Genomic DNA, 21380 nt, shown 5'->3' on the forward strand with positions numbered 1-21380 from the left:
TCAACCTCTCCTTCCCCCTTGCTGGATCAAGAAGGAGGAGACATCTTCCCCAACCGTACGTGTGTTGAACGCGGAGGTGCCGTCCGTTCGGCACTAGGATCTTCGGTGATTTGGATCACGACGAGTACGACTCCCTCAACCCCGTTCTCTTGAACGCTTCCGCTCGTGATCTACAAGGGTATGTAGATGCACTCCTCTCTCTCGTTGCTAGATGACTCCATAGATTGATCTTGGTGAAGCGTAGAATTTTTTTATTTTCTGCAACGTTCCCCAACAGTTACATATAACATTTGAGCAACCCCAAAGACAATCGTCCGATATGAAACGACTACGATACTCTCATGGTCTAAGCAACTAAAGAATACATTAACTCTTCATGTAATATCAATAAACTTGTGATGATTGCATCTCAAAGTATAACAAACAAGTTGGGTCAATTTAATATGATCGTTCTTCTAACATCATACCCTCAATGTTGTTTTTGGGACTATTGTTACACTTAATGAAATCCCAAGATCAGGAAAACATGATCAACATACAATACTTGAGCTAGTCCTAGAGGCAAGACTAAGAATCAGGTTTTACTATTTAACATTCCACACGTGCTTATGAGTTTTTCTCTTAATCACATATCCCAGAATCATAGTGGTTATAGCATAGAATATTAACTCTTAATTATAAATGTGAAAATAAATAATACAATATTATTGCCTCTAGGACATATTTCCAACAATTTTGTCGTAGGGGGAGACAGTAATGTTTGTGAGGTCAAGGGACGGGAGATCCCAAAGCATACAAGTTTGCATACAAAGCTAGTGTCGAGGAGGCAATTTTTAGGCTTTAGGTCTCCATGGGTGATTCCTTTTTGTTTGTTGGAGTAGAGAAAGATAAGCCCCGTGTAGATGTTGGCGACCATTCTAATACGCATCCTCCAAAGAGGGGCTCCGTCTGGTGCTTGCACTGCAGACAATCCTCTAGGCTTCCATTCTACCAGAATTCAAAGACTAATGCGTAGGCCTCCTTGCACACTCCTATTAGAGTGACAAGGTCAGATGTCTCTTCTTGCAAAGTGTTTCTACCTGTAATATGTAGGAAACATATACATTTAGATGCACCATTCTAGTTTTTCTAATTTGAAAACATTTCTTACTGCTAATATGATGGCATGACAGTATGTTTGCAAGAATAACAAAAACTACCTCATCATTGAACTCTTTATCTCATGTTGCATCTTCATGGTTGAGTTTTTTTTTGTGGCACAATATTGTGATAGATAAGTCCCTTATAGACGGTTCTGCACCCACCATCGATCCCCAATCTTTCTAGAGCCATGAAAGTTGTTTGTCGTATCTTTTATCTCCGTGTAGGTGAACTATGTTAAGGAAACAATGCTACTAGAGCCGAATACACCATTCCCATTTTTTTGATGCATCTCTTCAGCTTGTCCAACAACATGCACTTTCTTGCGCTGCAAATTTTCTTCTAACAGTTGAATTAGGGAATTCATCTGGAGAGCCTTTTTCCACAGTTCTTATCTTTGCTCATTTGCCTTTTGCAATTCGTTGCATATATGGTGGCCCTCTTATTCGAGGCTAGTCTTTTCCCTTGCCAGTCTTTCACCTACCTCCTTTCTTTCTTTGAGGATTGATTTTTCTCTTGCTTGGAACTACAAGAAAACAATTTTCTTGCTTGAGAGACACATTTACCAAGTAACATAAATTTGTTGTTCGAGAGGCTTTTTCCACGGTTCTTATCTTTGCTCATTTGCCTTTTGCAATTCGTTGCATATGTGGTGGCCCTCTTTTTCGAGACCAGTCTTTTCTCTTGCGAGTCTTCCATTTACATCCTTTCTTTCTTTGAGGAATGATTATTCTCTTGCTTGGAACTACAAGAAAACAATTTTCTTGCTTGAGAGACACATTTACTAAGTAACATAAATTTGTTATTACTCGCAAAAAAAGAATAAATTTGTTGTGTTTAGGGAGAAAGGGTTGGAGATACACACACTCACACACAGAGACAAAGACACACACACACACACACATTAGATTAAGGAAACATAATTGATAAATAAAAATTGGGTGGAGGAGGAGGGGAAGGAGGTGGAGGGTGGCAGAGGCTTTCAGATGGCGTCAGTGTTGGCGAAGCACGTCGCCGCGAGGGCCAAATCGTTACAGAGTTGGTAGACGTCGTCTCAACGCCGCCATCCTCATGGTCCCTGAAGTGGTTGTGGAGGACCGTACCATCACATAAATTGATCGCCGACTAGCGTGACGTCACTGCCAACCGTTGCCTGCCAACATGAGGTGCGAGACAGAGGAGATGCTTTGCGACCTCGGTGACCCGACGACGATGGTGGCAATGACAAGCACCACCTGATGGGGAGCATGCCGGTCAGCACCCACGACCACGAGGCCTTTGGGTCCAATGTCATTGACATCTCCTCCTCCAACGAGTGGTACAATAGTTTATCTAGCTAATCTTGTACAAATTCTAGTAGTTGTGGTACCAATGAATAGATGTAGCACTAATGAATGACATCTACCTATTTGTATAATTAAGCACTGCAATCTATCTAGGTCGATTTTTTGTGTGTGGGTGATTTGTGTGTGTGTGTGTGGGGGGGGGGGGGGGGGGACTGGGAGGAGATGTACAGGCTTGGAGCACTAACCTTACTCGTTGAGATCATAACGGTGGTGGCCGCGACCACGGTCAGCTGCAGCAAGTCGGCGAGCACACACAACTCGACAACTGCTTGAGGGTTGGCGTCGCAAGGGATCTGAGATGTAGGGGTGACCCAAGACTGGGATGAATGAGGAAAATAGATATAAGTGAAGTGATCGATCACATAGGCGGTTATAGCTACAAAGCCGCCTCTAATACTTACGAATTGGAGGCGGGTAGGCATTCGAAACCGCCTACATGGATTATTATAGGCGGTTTCAAATTTCCAAACCCTCCATGGAGAAAATAGCTGCCTCCGCTGAAATATTAGAGGCAACTTTGTTCTGCTCGATCACAACCACTCTTGAGGGACGTTGCTAATGCTTTTTTTCTCTATTAGTGAATTTTTGCCTGGGAGTGGTACGATTACTAGTACGAATGAGTGAGCTTGCTGTAACCCCAAGCTCGCTAGGGCTCAATTCTCCGCATCCACAAGGAGCTCCATCCAAACCAAGCCAAAACCCACTGAGCCCAACCCCGTTGTAGCACGCCAGCCCGCAAACGTAGCAGGGCGCCACCATCTGCCACCACTAATGAGATGCGCCACGTAGAGCACATCCGACGCCATTAAGCCACCGCGTCCCACATGCCCCTGCAACGTTCTTGCATGCAGCTCCGCCACCGCACCCCTCATGGAGTGCCGTGGCCCCGATGGGCAGTTGCACCCGGCGACACCGCTCCCGTTCGAGGAGGGAGGGAAGGCCTCTCAGCCGCCAATGCCCTCCGCGCTTCGCCCGATGGAACCCGTCGACAACTGCGAGAGGAGGACAGGAGGAGAGGGGAGACGCTGAAGGCCGAGGCGAGGGTTCGCCACATCGCCGACGCTCACGGGAGCAATAAGGCATCCAAGTTGAAAATTTCTTACATTGTGACTGCACCCACCAACAGAATCCAGCTTCCTCTCAGAGCAGCACCATCTTTCCAAAATGCATGTCATGAGAACCAGGCGGGCTCATGCACCATCTGAATCTAAATTTTCCTGAAATGGTCTATATAGCTTCCACCACCCAAGTGTGAAGACTATATCTCACTCAACTGAATTTATCCATTGTTTTTTTGTTTCTCCATTGGTTTATCTCCATTTTTCAGTTTTCTAGGGTTTTCACCGGGTTTCCTTGTTTCTTTCAATGTTTTTCTTTTCTTCTTCTTCTTTTTCATCTGGTTTATTTGTTTCTTTCTTGATTTTCTTTCCTTTTTCATTGATTTTCTTTTGTTTCTTTGTTAGCATCCATCGGAATGTATTTCATTTCCTTTGGGTTTCTTTTTTGGTTTTATCATTTTTCTTGGTTTTCCAACAGTTCCACTGTTTGGCATCATTTTTTTTGTTTTTTTTCTGTTTTCTTTTTTCTCTTTCGTTTTTCTTGTTTTCTTTTCTCTGTGGTTTTCTTTTTTTCTTTATGTTTTTTTGTTTTTATACCTTTTTCATACACATTGTACATTCTCCGTATATAGCAGGAACCTTTTTTATCCACATTTATTATTTATAAAATACATGATTAACTTTGAAAAAAAATGTTTTGAGCTTTTTTTTCATACAGATAGTACAGTTTTTGCATACAGTTGGAACATTATTTTATACTCATTTAACATTTTTCAAATATATGTTGATCATTTTTTCATATATCTGTTTTTATGGCTAATTTTTTCATACAATTTGAATTTGTACATTTTTTGTATACATTATAAACATTTTTCTTAGACACGTTTAGCATTTTTCAAATACATGATTAATATTATTTTTCAGATATTGTTTTGATGTCTAGTTTTTCTCATACAGAATGACATTTGTCGTATACATAAGGAAAAAAGAATCTTATACATGTTTACCATTTTCCAAATACCTAATTAATTAATTTTTTCTTCAGATATATGTTTTGATGTCTAGTGTCATCTCAGAAGATTCAGCAACCAAGCACATTTGCCCGTAGCATGAATTGGTGATTCTTGCGCTGTGCATAAATACGGGAGGGCAGCACCCGGCCCTTACCAACGGCCCAACCGCCTTCCCCACCAATTCTTCATACTCCCGCCAATCCCAACGGCCGCTTCCATGGCTTCCTCCTCCTCCTCCTCCTCCTCCTCCTCCTCGCTGTCCTCCATGAGCTCCTCCTCCTCCTCCGCCATGTCGTCCGCGAGTTCCTCCTCCTCCCCCACGCGCGCCGCCTCCTCCTCCTCGCCGCCCCCCGCCCACGCCGCGCCGGCCCCTGCCCCCGCCCCGCCGGTGCCCAGCCTCCTCGACGACACCTCTTTTCCGCCTCTGGGTACCGCGCCACCGCGTCCTCCGAGGAGCGGGAGAGTTGCGCGGCCGCTGAGGAACGCCAAGGACCGACGGGAACGAGGGAAGGCTCCCAGCTACTCCTTCGACAGGGACACCGTCAAGTTCTCGATTGACTCGCTCTGCGGGCGAGCGGACGATACCGCGCCAGGTACAGCGGCCACAGCCGACGCGGCCGAGGGGGGCGATACCGCGGCGGAGACCGCGGCCTCCGACGAGGAGCTCGATGCCGAGGCGGAGAAGACCTCGGACACGGCCGAGGCGGGCGGTACCGCGCAGGCGACCATCTCCGCGCGCCCGCCGATCTGCGCGTCTCCGGGAAGCCTCGCCGAAGCGGCGGCACTTCTCTCAGGTGCGGACCCGTTTCAGCCTAACCGAGTTTCCCTGTTGGTTTCTTGCCTTCTTGCCAGCTAATCGGAGCAATTCGTGCAGGGGCGCCCACCCTCTCGCCAGCTGCGCAGGCGTTCGGCGGCTACAGGTTCGGCACCACCTTCGGCGACTTCTTCCAGGACCTCGAGGCGCTCCAGGGTGAGCCGCAGGACGTCGAGGCGCTCCAGGTCGAGCCGCCGCCGCCCCGCGACCTCAGCCTGGTGCCTACGGGGCCGCCGTCCCAGTTCGTGGCGCCGCGCCTCGCCCACTACGGCAACGCGACGCGCCCGATGCAGTTCGCGGCGCCGCCACAGCACATGCGCTTCCACCTCTCCGCACCTGGGCGCCCGGCGCTGTTCATCGACGTACAGTGGCGCTACAAGGTGACGCCTCCGCACCTCCCGCACCACCCACAGGGGGCGCTGCAGCTCTACGGGCATCCTCCGGTGCCGCCAGTCGGCCAGGTAGGCAGCCCGTGTTGGGATTGCCAGGCCCGGCCGGCGGAGCGGCCGTTTCCGTGCGGCCACGTCTTCCTCTGCCGCCCGTGCTACAAGCGCCGCATCTCGTGTCCGTGCTGCGCCGGCTGGGTTCCCTCGCCTTTCTGAAGGTATGTTTGGGATTCAAGCCAACTAATCGAGAAACTATGTTCCTGCTGTACTTGCAATAGATTTTGGGATGCAATCGTGTTCGTTCTATGCAAATACTAGTGTAGTTAGATTTGGGATGCGAACTAAAGATGCATTCGGTGGCGTGATCGTGTTCGTCCATGCTAGTACTTCTGTAGCTCCTGTGCAATGTTAGATTCCTGCATTCAGAAACTCCAGTGATTTAGTTGATCTGCTTCTTGCTGAACTCTATGTTGGGAGTGATTTAGTACTAATTAATGGCGGCCTTTGATTAAATTTGTCATGCACAATGTTCACCTTTTGGTGCAGATGCTATTTGCTGCCTGACATTCAGCTTTTGGGCTTTATTTTGGTGCTGCTGCTTGTACCTGAAACAGTTTACTGAAACTGTTATACTCCCAGAAACAGTTTACTGAAAGTGTTGTAGTCTGAAAAAAAAAACAGTTAACTGAAACGCTTGTAGTCTGATAGGTATTGGGAATTTTCTGCAACTGTTGTAAATCTTGTAGGTAAGTAAAATAAAATCTGTTATTCGGGGAATAAATCATCATGGAACTTAAAACTCCAAATCAGTTGACCCATCTCCATTCGGCCTTAACATAGAAGAGTGTGATATTCGTTTGATTTAGCTCATTTTACTTGCGGCGAATAACTCTGTGAACAAAATTCAGGTTCCAACAATTATAATTAAACGTATCTTATTTCCGCACATTAGCTATAATCTTGGTCTTGTCATTTTATTTTATTTCACAAAATTCTGAGATTTAGACTGTTTATGTGCCTCCTGCTGACCTTCTTTCGTGAGAATGTACCCCTGGCCTTCAATCTGTTATGCACAATGTACCGATATTAGTGTAGATACTATTTTACTGCATAAAAATATATTTAGAATCTTACTTTAGTTGAGTGCTAATCTGATCGTGTTGGGAATTGTCTGCAACTGTTCTAATCTTTCAGATAAGTAAAAGAATATCTGTTATTGCGGGGATAAATCATTATGGAACTTAAAACTCCAAATCAGTTGATTCATCTCCTTTTGGCTTTTGCATAGAAGATGGTGATATCCATTTGATTTAGCCCATTTTACTTGCCTCAGATAAATCTGTGAACAAAATTCAGATTCCAACAATGCTAAATTAAATGCATCTTGTTTCTGCACATGAGCTGTTTTCAGGGTTTGTACATGAGCTCTAACCTTGGTCTTGTTTTTTATTTTATTTTACAAAATTCTGACATGTAAATTTTACTTCAGTTGAGTGCTAATCTGATCATGCTTGGAGAAAGGATATTATGATACGTTCTCTTAGGATCTGGTAGTGGTCTGAAACTGTTGCCATTGTGTGTTGAGTAAAAGTAATTGGATGAACATAGTAGGTGCCATTGTGGATTTGGTCAGTCCTTGATTCAGTTTCGTAACATTTGCCTATAGATAGATAGGTAAATCAAGTTCAGTCATCTCATTTCACCTTTGCAGATAAGATATTAACTTTCTAAACCTCTGAATTAAATGCAGGTAGTATCTTACAATAGTGCATAAAAGCTTAGTTCCTTGCGCATTATAGTGTTTCAAGATATTTCCTTCTTGATCTTGTTATTGATTATTTCTGATGCCTAACTCTCTTATAGTTTCCTCTAATTCAGCCTATGATGAGCTGCTATACCCGGATGTCGACGCAGAGTAGAGGAAGATCTGAATGGGAGTTCTTCACAAGTACTGGATACAATGACAGCAGAACTGGACGCCTACTTTTGCCTACAGAAAAGATAGATATGGGTCTCGAAAAATGCAATCAGTAGATCTCGATTAAACTCGCTTCGTTCCGTCGACAGAACATGTGTTTTGGCCTCACAGTCCTATGATTCAGGACTGCTGAAATTGTTGACGTTGGATGTAGTCGCTTTTCTGACATCCATCTCTGTAATGTGAGTTGTGGGCGAAACATTTCAACTTTTTTTTTTTTTTTGCAATGATTCGATGATCATGCAGTTTCTTTAGATCATCTATTTTGCATGACTGGAAAATGCAGTGATTTTATGATAGAATCGTAAGAAATTTCAAAAATATTATCTGGGCATCCAAGTATGCTTAAGTAGTAAGTATGTTATCCGGGCATCATAGGTTTCATGATAAGAAGTTTCAGTCTGTTGAAATCAATATGACACCTCAATCAAGAATAGTTTGTAAGAACATCATAGGTTCTATGCTCACAATTTTCTGTAGATGAAATAACAGTTTAATGATAATCATATAACTGCACCAATTGTACGAGGTCAAGCAGTAGCAGGGCACGGTGCACTCAAAAATCATACAGAGGCTAGATAAATATAAGTAACCAAACTACAGATATGATGTAGGAGTAGTATGGAACAAACAATACGAAGCTGGCTCCAGATTTTTTTCAAAACTATCACCTTTTTTATAGCTAATTCGGGAACTATAGTACCCATTGCGAATATACCAGAAATATGACCCTGTCGGTCTCGTGGTGGCCGAAGTGGTAGTTTTCGGCCAGAACTAGGCCGAAAAGGACTTTTCGTCCAGCTGTAGGCCGAAATGAACCTCAGTTGGGCCGAAGAGTTCTCGTCGGTTGGGGCTGGGCCGAAAATAGTAGCTTCGGCCAGGCCTAGACCGAAGTGGGCCGTTTTCGGCCAGCCCGCAGCCGAAAAGCTTTTCGGCCAGGCCTAGACCGAAAAGGTCTGGATAAGGCCAATCCCGTCGTCGCCTTCCTCTTCCTGCTCGCCTCTTCTTTCTCTCGTTCCTCTCGTTCTTCTCTGTAGAGCTCCGGTCTCCTCCCTGATCTCCTCCAATTTGCACTCATTTACACAACCAAGGCACAGAATAGATAGATCATAGCATTCTCCACCGGCCTATGGTGTTTTTTTTGTTATGGGATAGTTTTTTGTGCGCTTGGGGGAGGAGCCATGGTTGGGTGGAGGAGGTCCGGTTGGGAAGGAGGTGGTGGTGAGGAGGAGCAGCAGCTGTGGAGGAGGAGGTGGTGAGGAGGAGCAGCAGCTAGGGGGGTGACCGGAGTTGAACCTCCGGCCGTCGAGTGGGCGGCGCTGCCGTTGTCCGGTGGCCGGTGCCGGTGACCGGAAGAGACGCACGCTTCGAAGGTATAACCATGGCGTCACAAATTTTCTCTAAATTGTATAGTTTATTAGTTAGTGTTAATATGTTTGTGGTGGCATTTTAGCGCGTAGTCAGTGTAGCGGGTAATATTAGTGTTCGTTGTGATTAATGAGAAGATGACAATGTCTGACAGGTGAAAATGTCTGAATCAGTAAATTTGACTGTTTACTACGGCGCTGGTAACGTTCGATATAATGAGTTGGGAGTTGATCTTAGCGAGTTTAAAAATGGCGTCATGACACTAGCAGACCCGGACAGACTGGACATTAGACAATTGAAGTACTGGTTGACAACTAGTTTCGGGCTTGATCCTGAAGTATGTTCCGTCAGTATTCACGCATTGTGGACCAAATCTTGTAAAAATGTCAAGTGGGAGTTGATGCCGGTAGATAGGAGCCAACATTGGTTGTCCCTGTTAAGACGCTGCCGAGACCGAAGAATCCACCCATATGTACTTGTGCAACCTGTGCCGAAGGAGGAGAATGCCGTACAACTCCACAGGGGGTATGAAACCGGTCAGGGCAGTGAAGTGGTGACCGAGATTGTTTTATCCGGGTCACAGCCACAAGATGTGTATGCTAGCCAACCCGAGAAAGAGTCGGAGTACGTGCCACACAATGTTTGTGGTCCTGATACTGGGCAGAGTAGCCAGTCGATAATATTAGCTGGTTCTGGTTTTGCTGATGGGGATGAGGAAGGGGATGAAATGCAGAGGGTGATGGAGCAAGAGGACGAGGATGGATTGGTGGAGGAACTGGATTCTGAAAATTCTGAGGATGAAGTGGAGGTACCGATTCCTTCTGCATGGGAGCAGGACATATCCACTGGCCTTACGGTCAATGATGGCCATGAGACTCCATGGCAGTATAATCTGAACCAAGTACAGATAGGGGCTATGTTTGATACAAAGAAAAAATTGAAGTATGCGGTGATAAAGTGGGCTATGTCTACGCAGAGGGTTTTCCGGACACACATATCAAGTCCAACAAACTATACCGTGAAATGTGTTGAAACAAGTTGTCCTGGGAAGGTGCACGGGCATGTGCCGAAGTATGACATCCACTGGGTTGTCACCATTGTCGTCCCACATAATTGTGTGAGGAAGAACCTGTTGGTGAAGCATCCGAACCTGACTTCAAGTCTCATTGCGCAACTCATGTATACTGAGATAGTAGAGAAGAAAGATATGGAAGCAAAACACATCCAGACAGCAGTGAAGGTCAGATGGAATTATGTCATTCCTTATGGGAAGGCTTGGAGGGCTAAGCAGAAGGCTATGGAGGAAAGGTTTGGGACGTTCTTCGACTCATATGATAATGTTGTCCGTCTCCTGGGCATACTGAAGGAGAGGAATCCCGGCACTTATGTGAATGTACAACACATGAGGTTGCTGAGTATACCAGATTTCAAGGTGTTGAAACGAGTGTTTTTCTCTTTTGGTATGTGCATCGAAGCTTTCCGGCATTGTCCTCCTGTTATGTTTGTGGATGGTACATTCCTGACCGGTCAGTATAGAGGGCAAATTCTGACTGCTATTGGTGTGGACGGGAACAATCAAATCATCCCACTTGCCATGGCATTTGTGGAGGGTGAGAACTTTCTCAGCTGGGTATGGTTCTTCCGCCAAGTGAAAATTGCCATCGTGAAGGACCGACCAAACGTGTGTGTCATTCATGACAGACATGCTGGTATATTGAAGGCCGTGAAGACACTTCGTAATCCAACAGATGACGAACCAACACCTTGGAGGGATTTGCAGAGCCGGTGGTGCATGCGCCATCTTGGGGCTAATTTTTTCTCACAGTTCAAGAACAAGCGGTTGATGAACTTGTTCAAAAAATTATGCAAGCAGAGCCAACAGTGCAAATATGAATTTATTTGGTCAAAACTAGATGACTTTACTAAGAAGCAGGTCCGTGCGAGGAAGAAAATGGAAGAAGATCAAGTTAAATTAGCAGCACTCATCGCGGATCTAGAGGAGCCAATAGGTCTTTGTGACTTGCCAGCAATTGACCCTCCTAATACTAAGAGAAAGAAGGGAAGGGCAATAAAGAATTTTTCTGAGTGGATAGAGAAAGAGCCTCCAGTGAATTGGTCTTTGATGCATGACACACATGGAGCTAGGTATGGCCACATGACAACCAATCTTGCAGAGGTGTATAACTTTGTGCTGAGAGGGAATAGAGCATTGCCACTCACAGCTATTGTGGAGGCTGTATTCCACGGCACTTTGAGATATTTCAGAAAAAGGCACGAGTTAGCAAAGAAGCATATTGAAGATAATCAGAACACACCTTATTGTAGCCGTGTCATGGAATACATGGCAAAGAAGATAGAGAAAGCAAAGAAGCACACTGTCAGACTCATAGGGAATCAAGAAAGGAGGTATGAGGTTCAGCTTCCTACCGATGGTTTTGGTTCTGGAAATGAGGTGAAGACACACGAGGTAAAAATTGGAACGGAATTTTATCCAACGTGTGAGTGTACATGCAACAAACCGAAGTTGTTGCACCTACCTTGCTCTCATGTGTTGGCTGCCTGTGGCCAGATTGAGTTGGATGCTATCTCCTTCGTGTCCCCATACTTTTTAAAAGAGGCAGTGCTCAACACCTGGACAGGCGAGATGACAGGGTTTAGAGTCGTCGGCAATTTTAACAAGGTAAACGACGGTGAGAGAGTATACATCCCGCATCCAGACCTTCGGCGAACAAGTAGGGGCAGACGAAAGGCCCGTCGCATCCGGAACGATATGGACCAGTCTGAAGCTGGTGGAGCAACCAGGCAATGTTTGTTATGCGCGGCTTATGGGCATAGGATGAAATATTGTCCCGACCTGAACAAAGATGGTGCTTCCGCATCGACGAGTGCTTCCACATCGACGGCTGCGACAACAAGAGCAAGAGGCGGACGTGGTCGTGGCAGTCGAGGCCGAAGGGGCGGACGAGGAAGAAATAACTCACAAGCTATATAATGTGTCGTAGGGCGAACGAGGAAGAAATAATTCACAGGACTATGTTTTAATTTGTAATATGTCAGGACTATGTTTTAATTTGTAATATGTCAGGACTATGTTTTAGTTTGTAATATGTCAGGACTATGTTTTAATTTGTAATATGTCAGGACTATGTTTGTATTTGTAATATGTCAGGACTATGTTTGTATTTGTAATATGTCAGGACTATGCTTGTATTTGCACCTGAGATTTGTTGTTTGAATTGCAGATATGTCTTTGTATCCGTTGCTTAATGGTAGCATCGATAGAAAGCACCGGAGAGCCCTATTGGAAGCGGGCAACAACTTAGACGTGTTGGTCACTCGTACCCAAAAGACTAACTGGCTGATACACGATTCATGGGTTGATAGGTATGTGTGCATATAATGGAGTCCATATAATGACTTACTATGTTTGACATACTTTTCATAGCCGCTAACAATCCTGTTATTTTGTAGGTTAAGTTGGGCTGGACTTCTACCCTTGGCACGGCTGGTTGAGGGTACATTGGATGAGTGGATTGATGGTCCGGACTTAGATGAGGCAGGTGAACCAGTGCAGTTACACAAGAGGCAAGTGAAACGTTTCTCTTATGACAAGTCACTCCTTACCTGCTTAGTAGATAGATGGAGGCCAGAGACACATACGTTTCACTTTCCATGGGGAGAGATGGCGCCTACTTTACAGGATGTGTCTTACTTGTTGGGATTACCTCTGGCCGGTGCTGCCATAGGCCCCTTAGAGGCAGAATCTGGTTGGCAAACAGCGATGCAGACCCGTTTTTTGGCTGCGGTCCCGACTGCTAGGGCCATAGACAACGATCCTCATGGACCTCTTTTTAGATGGTTGAGCCAGTTTCAGGTAACCATCACAGGCCACTTAAACAAATGTTGTTTTTTAGTTGCCCGATTTTCATACAATTATTACGTTTCTATGTAGATTGTCTCGTTAGGATATCCCGATGTTCAGTTGTCAGAGGCACAGATTGACCGGTCCCTAGAGGCATATATTCTTTGGCTGTTCGGCAAGACGATGTTTACGGAGAACCACGTGACCACTGTCGATGCATGACTCATCGGTATTGCACGAGAGATAGCTGACGCACGTTGCCCTACGGATATTCTACAGAGGAGTTTTGGTTCTGCTGTGTTAGCGGCTACGTACAGAGGCCTGTGCAAAGCTTGCTTGTTGAAGTCTAGAAAATTTGGTGTTGTTGGATGTCCATTATTGTTGCAGCTCTGGTCATACGAGAGATTCCCTATTGGACGACCCTATGTCTACGTTGATAAACCTTTTGGTTTGGAGGACTTAGCTGGGGCTTATGTGCCTGCTATCGGCGATTTACCTACTATGGGATCTGTTTGGGCACGACGAGAGGTACTTTTATATTAAGTAATATTTAATTCAATTATTTCTTGCCATTCAATAGTATTACTAATGCTTATTTGTTGTCATGCACAGAGACAATTTGCGCATAGTCAGGTTAGGGGATGCTACCCGTCCTTCACGGCGCAGTTCGATAGTTTGCACGAGGATCAAGTTATCTGGGAGCCATACTCGGCTCAGGCTATATCATCGAGGTACCTAGTTGGGATTTCTGGATTATGCACTAGAGATCGGCACTTTTGGATGACCAAGGCCAAGTTGGTGTTCGATGTGACGGTTGAGGAGATGTCTCTTCATAGGGTGATGAGACAGTTCGGTCTATATCAAGAGCCTGAGATTCCAGATATCCCACACTTGCCAGACCACGTGCACAAGTAAGTACTAATACTATTTTAGTTGTCAGCTATACATTCATAATATACCTAATCATGTATCGCGCATGTCAATATCAGGGACAGTCGCCTAGGAGGAAACAAGTCGATGGATTACTGGCTTAAGAGCATTACCCCTTATGTTGACGAATGGACTACCGCTGCGACAAATATCTGGGGTGAGGTTCGGGCCTTTAACTGGGAAATGTTCGGGTTGTATCTGCAGCGTTACTGGCATACAACGAGGATCTACTTGGTTCCATCAGCTGCTCCTGATCAGATCGAAGCCCCTCTCACCAGCGATATGTACCCAACTGCCTCTATTGTGGGAACCAGACACCACGCGGTAAATGCCTTGGTTCTTATATGTTGAGTCTTTTGTTAAACTGGGATGTCTATTCGTGGTGTCTATCATACAACGAGGATATAATTGGTTAACTCTTCATCTACAGGGTGACTTGACAGTACAGGCGCGAGAGGAGGTTTCCGCTTTAATGCGGCGCTATCAGAGGGGAGAAACTATCCCACCGCGAGAGGGCGTCTCATGGTTGAGGCGTCTTGATGACAAGCTACGCGGGATTTACGCAGCTGTTACGTGTAGACGGTCTTCGGATGTTGCACTTCCTCCTCCAGCACATCGTCCGCCACGTCCCTCTGTACAGCATTCAGAACCACGACCCTCTGTGCACCGTTCACAACCACGACCTTCTGCGCACCGTGAAGAACCTCATCCTTCACAGCCAGGGAGCTCTTCCTGGCATGAGCCACCTCCTTCACAGCCAGGGAGCTCTTCCTGGCATGAGCCACCTCCTTCACAGCCAGGGAGCTCTTCCTGGCATGAGCCACCTCCTTCACAGCTAGGGAGCGCTTACTGGCATCGGCAGATGGAACTAGGTAACCCTACTCACTACATTCTTTTCAACAGAGTAGTAATCGTTCATGCATTTGTATCAATTTTACATGTTTTACTTTACCGCAGGCGGCAACCAGTCGCAACCGTTCATGCATTCAGAGCAGTCACCCATCCTTAGTGGTGGTGCTGATTACTTTGAGGGCGACCGCGAGGATGATGACCATGCTACAAACATTTATGGCTTCTCGCAGACAGTGTTTCACACTCCACCACCACCACCGACGCAGGAGACACAGACCGTGACAGACGAGGTTAACTATGGTCGTGGTTATCGCGAGCCTCGTCCACCGCCTCAGCGCTTATCGCCTTCCGGTCCTCGCCCGAGGAAGACCCAGACTCGTCGCCGTCCCCCGCAGTGATATGCTTATCTATCTATGTATGACTCATTATCTATGTTAGTTTCAGACTATTCGCATATGTGTGTCAGTATTTATGTATGAGACATGCTTCATGTATGTGTTACTATTGCACTTCCTTCTATCTGATCAGGAGACATATATTGTTTTATGTATGCGAGAGACATATTACTATTAATTCGCATTCTTATTCCAGTTGAACTTGTGCAATACATCTTACATACTACAAAATGAAATTCAGATAGAACATAATGCCCTACAATAATACAATACAAACTAATAATGCAAATACATCTGAATGAAACGGTACAACTGGAATACATCTTACATACTACATGAAGTCATCATCGTCATCCTTCGTTGATGCAGCCTTCTTGCCCTTCGACGATGCGGTCCTCTTGCCCTCCGTCGATGCAGAACTCTTGCCCTTGCTGGATGCAGAACTCTTGCCCTTCGAGGATGCAGAAGTCTTGCCTTTGGACGATGCAGAACTCTTGCCCTTCGACGATGCAGAACCCGGAAGCGACGACATGAAGATATCTTCGTCGTCCTCGCTCTCCTCAGTCCATAAAAATGTATCCTTTGCTGCAGTCCTTCTGAAAGTTTCACTCTTCGGCTCCACTACCTTCTTCCACCTTTCATGCAACCTAAGAAGTTCTTGACGTACCTCCTCACAGGTCCTTTCAGGCCACCCAGACCTACGTAATTGGTGAGCCAACTCATTCATTATGGTGTCACTACTGATGAGTTCGTCCCATGGAACTATCCTATTGTCCATCCTGAAATCGGTAACTAGACTCAGAAGAGTGCTGCTCATCCCAGGGTGAAAACTACGATCGAACGGATAATGGGACATCTCGACTACACTACACTGGAATGCTTATCCACCTTCGGCTGAAGGGGGTTTTATAGATACAGAGGAGAAAATGGCGGGAAAGAATAACTGCGTTATGGCGGGAAAGGGTTGGCGGGGAAATAAGGCGGGAAGGGATTGGCGGGAAAATAAGGCGGGAAGGGATTGGCGGGACACGGGTGGCGGGAACATATGGCGGGAAGGGGTTGGCGAGAAACGAGTGGCGGGAAGGGGTTGGCGGGAAACGGGTGGCGAGAAAATACATTTCAGCATGAGCCATGCAACTTCGGCCTACACGAGACCGAAGTAGTACTTTTCGGCCTAGACTTGACCAAAAAGTCTACTTCGGCCAAGTGTTGACCGAAAACTAACTTTTCGGCCAGGTGCCCCACTTTTCGGTCAAGTGTTGGCCGAAAACCCTACTTCGGCCTAACTGTGGCCGAAAACTACTACTTCGGCCAGAAGATGGCCGACGGGCTACTAGTTTTGGTTTTTTTGCATTACGTCCTATAGTTTCCGAAAATGCTATAAAATATATCATAGTTTTGAAAAAAGAGTAAACCTGCTCCCTGTTTACTTTCTTTTATGGCATTCAAAGTGAGAGTGAAAAATCGTCAACTTTTCAGTGAGATTGTGCATGGCTCTTTGCTTCATACATTCACGTCTTGTTCACAAACTGTATGATAAAACAAATGACACAGATGGTTTACTTAAATATCACAAGGTCCCAGGATGATGGAAACATAAGCATACATTTCCCCCCTCTTGAACACACACCGAAGTGTGTGTATCTTCTGTATTACATGAAAGCACCTACATGGCACAGGTCCTACAACCAAAGAACAGAAAGCTGAAAAGATCTAAAACTAGAGCAAAAAAGCCTAGCAAACTCAATAAACAAATGGACTGTACAGCGACAATACACTCCTGCGATCAAGCACCGAGTCAGGCGGAGTACTGCTTTTGCGCCAGTGAGCATCCAGAGTTTCTTCAATGGTTATTTCGCCCACCAGTGTCATAATCTCCAAGACGCAACACGGTCGGCAGGATCAGGGAGCGCAAACCCTTGATCTTGCCAGTGCCGGCTTGCTCTTCAGCTGATAGAAACTATAAATTGAAGGTGTCGCCCGACCGCGGACACAGTGGCTGAAGCGACCATTTGCTAAGGACATGTTGCCAACGCCCCCTGGCAAAGACATATTCAGTTAGGATGTGGGACATTGACTTCGCTTCTTGGTTCCAAAGGGGACAGATTGCCCCGTGATGCAAATTTTCTGCTTGATGTGCACGTGCTGCTATGAAAATGTGTCAGAACAAAATAAATGAAACCTCAGAAGAAATGAAATAAAAATGGTTGACATAACGAATTACCAATTCACAGACAGTCAGAGCACCACCCATTACACCATATGAGCTCAAAATCATTGTTGTGGATAATGCTGAGCCAAATATAACACTTTGCCAAAAGTTCAGGTAGGCGAGGCTACTTTGGGTTTTCAGTGCATCATCCTCGTACTCCAATGGCATTGTAAGAAAGTAGTTAATACATCAGATATATTTAATCAAACCAACCTATTGTGTATGCCAGTGTTAATTGCTGGTTGATATTCATCAAAACTATGAAGCACAACGGGACTGCATATTTAAAACTTTCTGAAGTAGAACAGGTTACAAAAGATAGGCATCACAATACTCCGTACGTATCAGGCCCTACCGTTTAGTGTTTGTAAAAAAAAATTATATATAAAACTGACCACATATCCAATACCAGTTGGTAAAATAGGAACATCTGGCTGTGCATTTCCACTCTACAATATCATTTCTCCCATAGCTGAATCCGTATATGTGCTCACACTTTAAAATTTGTCATGCTTCTGAACTGCAAATTGCTCATTGATGAAGAAAGTCAAAGCAAGATTTGTACGAACATGCTAAAATTGCAATATGGGAGGGTAAGAAAATGGGCTAGACACCAGGTTAATGGACCAGCATGGGCGTACAGGCAACCAGGAAGGGCAGTGGGGGTACAGGTAGAAGAAGAGATCAGGGACACACTTACTGTTGGATTTAATTTGAATGGGTCTGTCTAGATGTGCCCTTGCACATCTAAGTGGCTCAATCAAACATAAAAGAAAAAGAAAAGAAAGAAAGAAAAAATAAAATACACACACCAATCTCCACGTAAGATCAATGACATACGACATAGATGTGCAATACTTATGGCAGGATGGCACATCTAGATGTGCTTTAGCAAAACTGAATTTGAATTGCAAAGTGGGTGTGGCTTACACCCATTTGTCTCTCTTCTTCCCCTGAAGACACATGAATACAAATCAATGCAACAATTTCCGAATGCCTGCTGCTGGCTGCTAATGCCTGTACCTAGCAACACTCGATCTTCAGACTTCAGTTTCACCGACACGTCGGAGAGGCGGCCGCGGCACCGCCGGCGAGCACGCCATGGCACCAGCGACGTGGTGCAGAATTAGGGAGGCTGGTCGGAGAGAGTTGGGATAAGCGGAGGGGAGGGCAGGAGCAGTGTAGGCGGCAGCCGGGAGAAGCACAGCGGCAGGGGAGGCCGCGGCTGGGGCCAGCAAAGGAGGTGGCGGCGGCGGGGAGAAGCAGAGCAGCGTAGGAGGCAACTAGGGACAGCAGTGGGAGTGGGGGGCTGGAGGCGGCGGCGGCGGCGGGGAGAAGCAGAGCTGATTGAACTCGCGATACCAGGGATCGAATCATCGGCTGCAAAGCTCGTCATGTTTTTTTTTTTTGCAGATCGAGGGCATTTTGGTCCGTGTATAAAATACGAGATCAAATACGTATGGGTAATTTTTTTCCAGGAAACTTTGAGAGCTTTTATTCAACAAAGGAGTTCATGGGGCAGTCTGCAATGAGACTACTGACCAAGAACGAGGGGGTAGAGTCTGTGCGACTTGCGGTAAACGTCTTGCCTTTCCTGGCAGACGTGTTGCGTGTTAAATAGCTGGGTTGCGAGCCCGGATACGTGTACAAGTAGTTGGGATACATCTTGGAGAGAAAGAATACTAGAAATAAAAAAAGATAAAGATTACAAAATATCCTAGCTAACTAACTACTCCACGGTCGATGATCCTCCTTGGTGTGCACGCAATAACCACGCAACAATATTATGTTTGACACCCTCCCTTAATCACAACTTCATCAAGTTGAGATTATGCTTGAAGTCTTCAAAGCTTCTTGTGGGTAGAGCTTTGGTGAAACCATCCGCAACTTGGTCTTGAGAATGAATGAACCGAATATCTAAGAGTTTATTTGCAACTCTTTGTCGAACAAAATGAAAGTATATCTCAATGTGTTTAGTTCTAGCATGAAAGACTGGATTTGCTGATAGGTAGGTAGCACCTAGATTATCACACTATAGACATGGAGCTCTAGTGTTTTTCATACCTAGTTCCTTCAAAATTGACTGCACCCATATGATCTCTGCTGTTGCATTTGCCAATGCTTTGTACTCTGTTTCTGTGCTGGATCTGGAAACAGTAACTTGCTTCCTTGCACTCCAAGATATCAAATTGGGTCCAAAAAATACTGCAAAACCACTAGTTGAGCGTCTGTCATCTAGACATCCTACCCAGTTTGAGTCAGAGAAAGCACTAATAAGTGTAGAGGATGACTTGCTGAAATTTAGGCCAATGCTCAATGTGTTCTTCACATATCTTACTATGCGTTTTGCAGCAGTCAAGTGGACTGTAGTAGGTGCATGCAAAGAACTGACATACTTTGTTAACAGCAAATGAAATGTTTGATCTGGTAAGTGTTAAGTACTGAAGTGCACCTACCAGACTTCTATATTTTGTACTATTATCTGAATCTAAAAGCTCTCCTTCATCAAGAGATAATTTTTCTGTGCTAGATAGAGGAGTGGGTGCAGGCTTATAACTTTGCAAACCAGCCTTTTTTATCAAGTCTGTTGCATACTTTTCTTGAGAGAGGTGAAGACCATCTTTATGTTGCTTGACCTCAATACCAAGAAAGTAGTGTAGATCTCCTAGATCCTTGAGAGCAAATTCTGCACCTAAATCCTTCAACAGTGCTGTTATTGCTTCATCAGATGAGCTTGTCACAATTATATCATCAACATATATGAGAACAAATATGGATATACTTGACTTGTTATAGATAAATAACAAAGTGTCACACTTTGAAGGAACAAAACCAAGTGCTTGCATCTTTTTACTAAGGCTAGAATACCATGCTCTTGGGGCCTGTTTCAGTCCATACAAGGCCTTGTCAAGTTTGCACACATGATGTGGTGCTTGTGCATTTACAAACCCAGTAGGTTGTTTCATGTAAACCTCTTCTTCCAGAACACCATGGAGGAACGCGTTCTGAACATCTAGCTGTCGTAGACTCCATCCCCTGGACACAACAACGGACAAAATAAGATGGATGGTAGCAGCTTTAACGATTGGACTAAACGTGTCCTCATAGTCAATACCATACCTTTGTTTAAAGCCCTTTGCAACAAGTCTAGCTTTGTAACGATCAATGGTTCCATCAGCTTTCCTTTTTATCCTAAAGACCCACTTATAGTCAATAAGATTTTTACCTTGTCATGGGGGACCCAAGTGCCATGTTTTGTTTTTCTGAAGTGCCATGATTTCATCGTGCATTGCCTTTCTCCAACTTGCATCACGAAGAGCCTCTTCGAGAGTGTTGGGTTCTCTTGGCTCACCTGTTGAACATACCAGCCCATATTTTGTAATATGTTTATAATCAATAGGTTTAATTACCCCTTGATGTAGCCGTGTGCAACACGGAGTAGTAGCAGGAGCCACTACAGAGAGCTCCGGCGTAGAGGATCCCAAGTCTACATCTCGCTGATCCTCCCCCGATCCCGAGGAGAATCTGGGAGCAGCTCCAGAACCTGCGGCGTCAGTGTCGGTGTCAAAACCGGCGGATCTCGGGTAGGGGGTGTAACACACTAAAAATTTAACCATGATTTACTAATGAAAATTTTGCCATGGTAAATTAAATTTTTATTTTCTGGATTTATCTTTTGATTTCAGAACCTCTCTTTTCTTTGATATTGTGGAGTTTTTACCCCAAGTGAAAACTTTCCAAAAATATTAATGGAATTGTATACCCTCTCAAGAAGACATTTCTTTTATCAGTGGATTTATTTTCATAATTGTTTTTCCTGAGCTTTATTCTTTTAAAAATGATTTTTCATAAGATGTAGGGTCCCATTTGCACTACAACCCTTTTAAATAATCCTTTGAAAATTCCACCAAAATTTGGGGATGACATGTGAGGTTCCTAAATCACTTTTATGCAAAAACTTCTCTTGATCATTTGGGGGTTTTGAGCCCTACCTCAAGTTTTCAAATCTGGATCAGTTTGTGGTTT

At 45.0% G+C, this 21380-nt stretch overlaps 1 protein-coding gene across 2 annotated transcripts; it reads left to right on the forward strand.

Annotated features, from left to right (window-relative positions):
- Window positions 1-4722: 4722 nt before the first annotated feature.
- On the forward strand, window positions 4723-7924 carry LOC123133485 (putative protein TPRXL). Of its 2 annotated transcripts, none has more exons than XM_044552964.1 (3): window positions 4723-5351; window positions 5432-5975; window positions 7621-7924. In XM_044552964.1, the coding sequence occupies exons 1-2, from the start codon at window positions 4775-4777 to the stop codon at window positions 5971-5973; spliced, it is 1119 nt and encodes a 372-aa protein (XP_044408899.1). In that variant the 5' UTR covers window positions 4723-4774; the 3' UTR covers window positions 5974-5975; window positions 7621-7924. The 2 variants fall into 2 exon arrangements, with proteins under 2 accessions (XP_044408899.1, XP_044408900.1); XM_044552965.1 differs by having other exon boundaries at window positions 7636-7924.
- Window positions 7925-21380: the final 13456 nt, after the last annotated feature.

Source organism: Triticum aestivum, chromosome 6B (assembly GCF_018294505.1).
Source record: "Triticum aestivum cultivar Chinese Spring chromosome 6B, IWGSC CS RefSeq v2.1, whole genome shotgun sequence".
Taxonomy (NCBI): Eukaryota; Viridiplantae; Streptophyta; class Magnoliopsida; order Poales; family Poaceae; genus Triticum; species Triticum aestivum.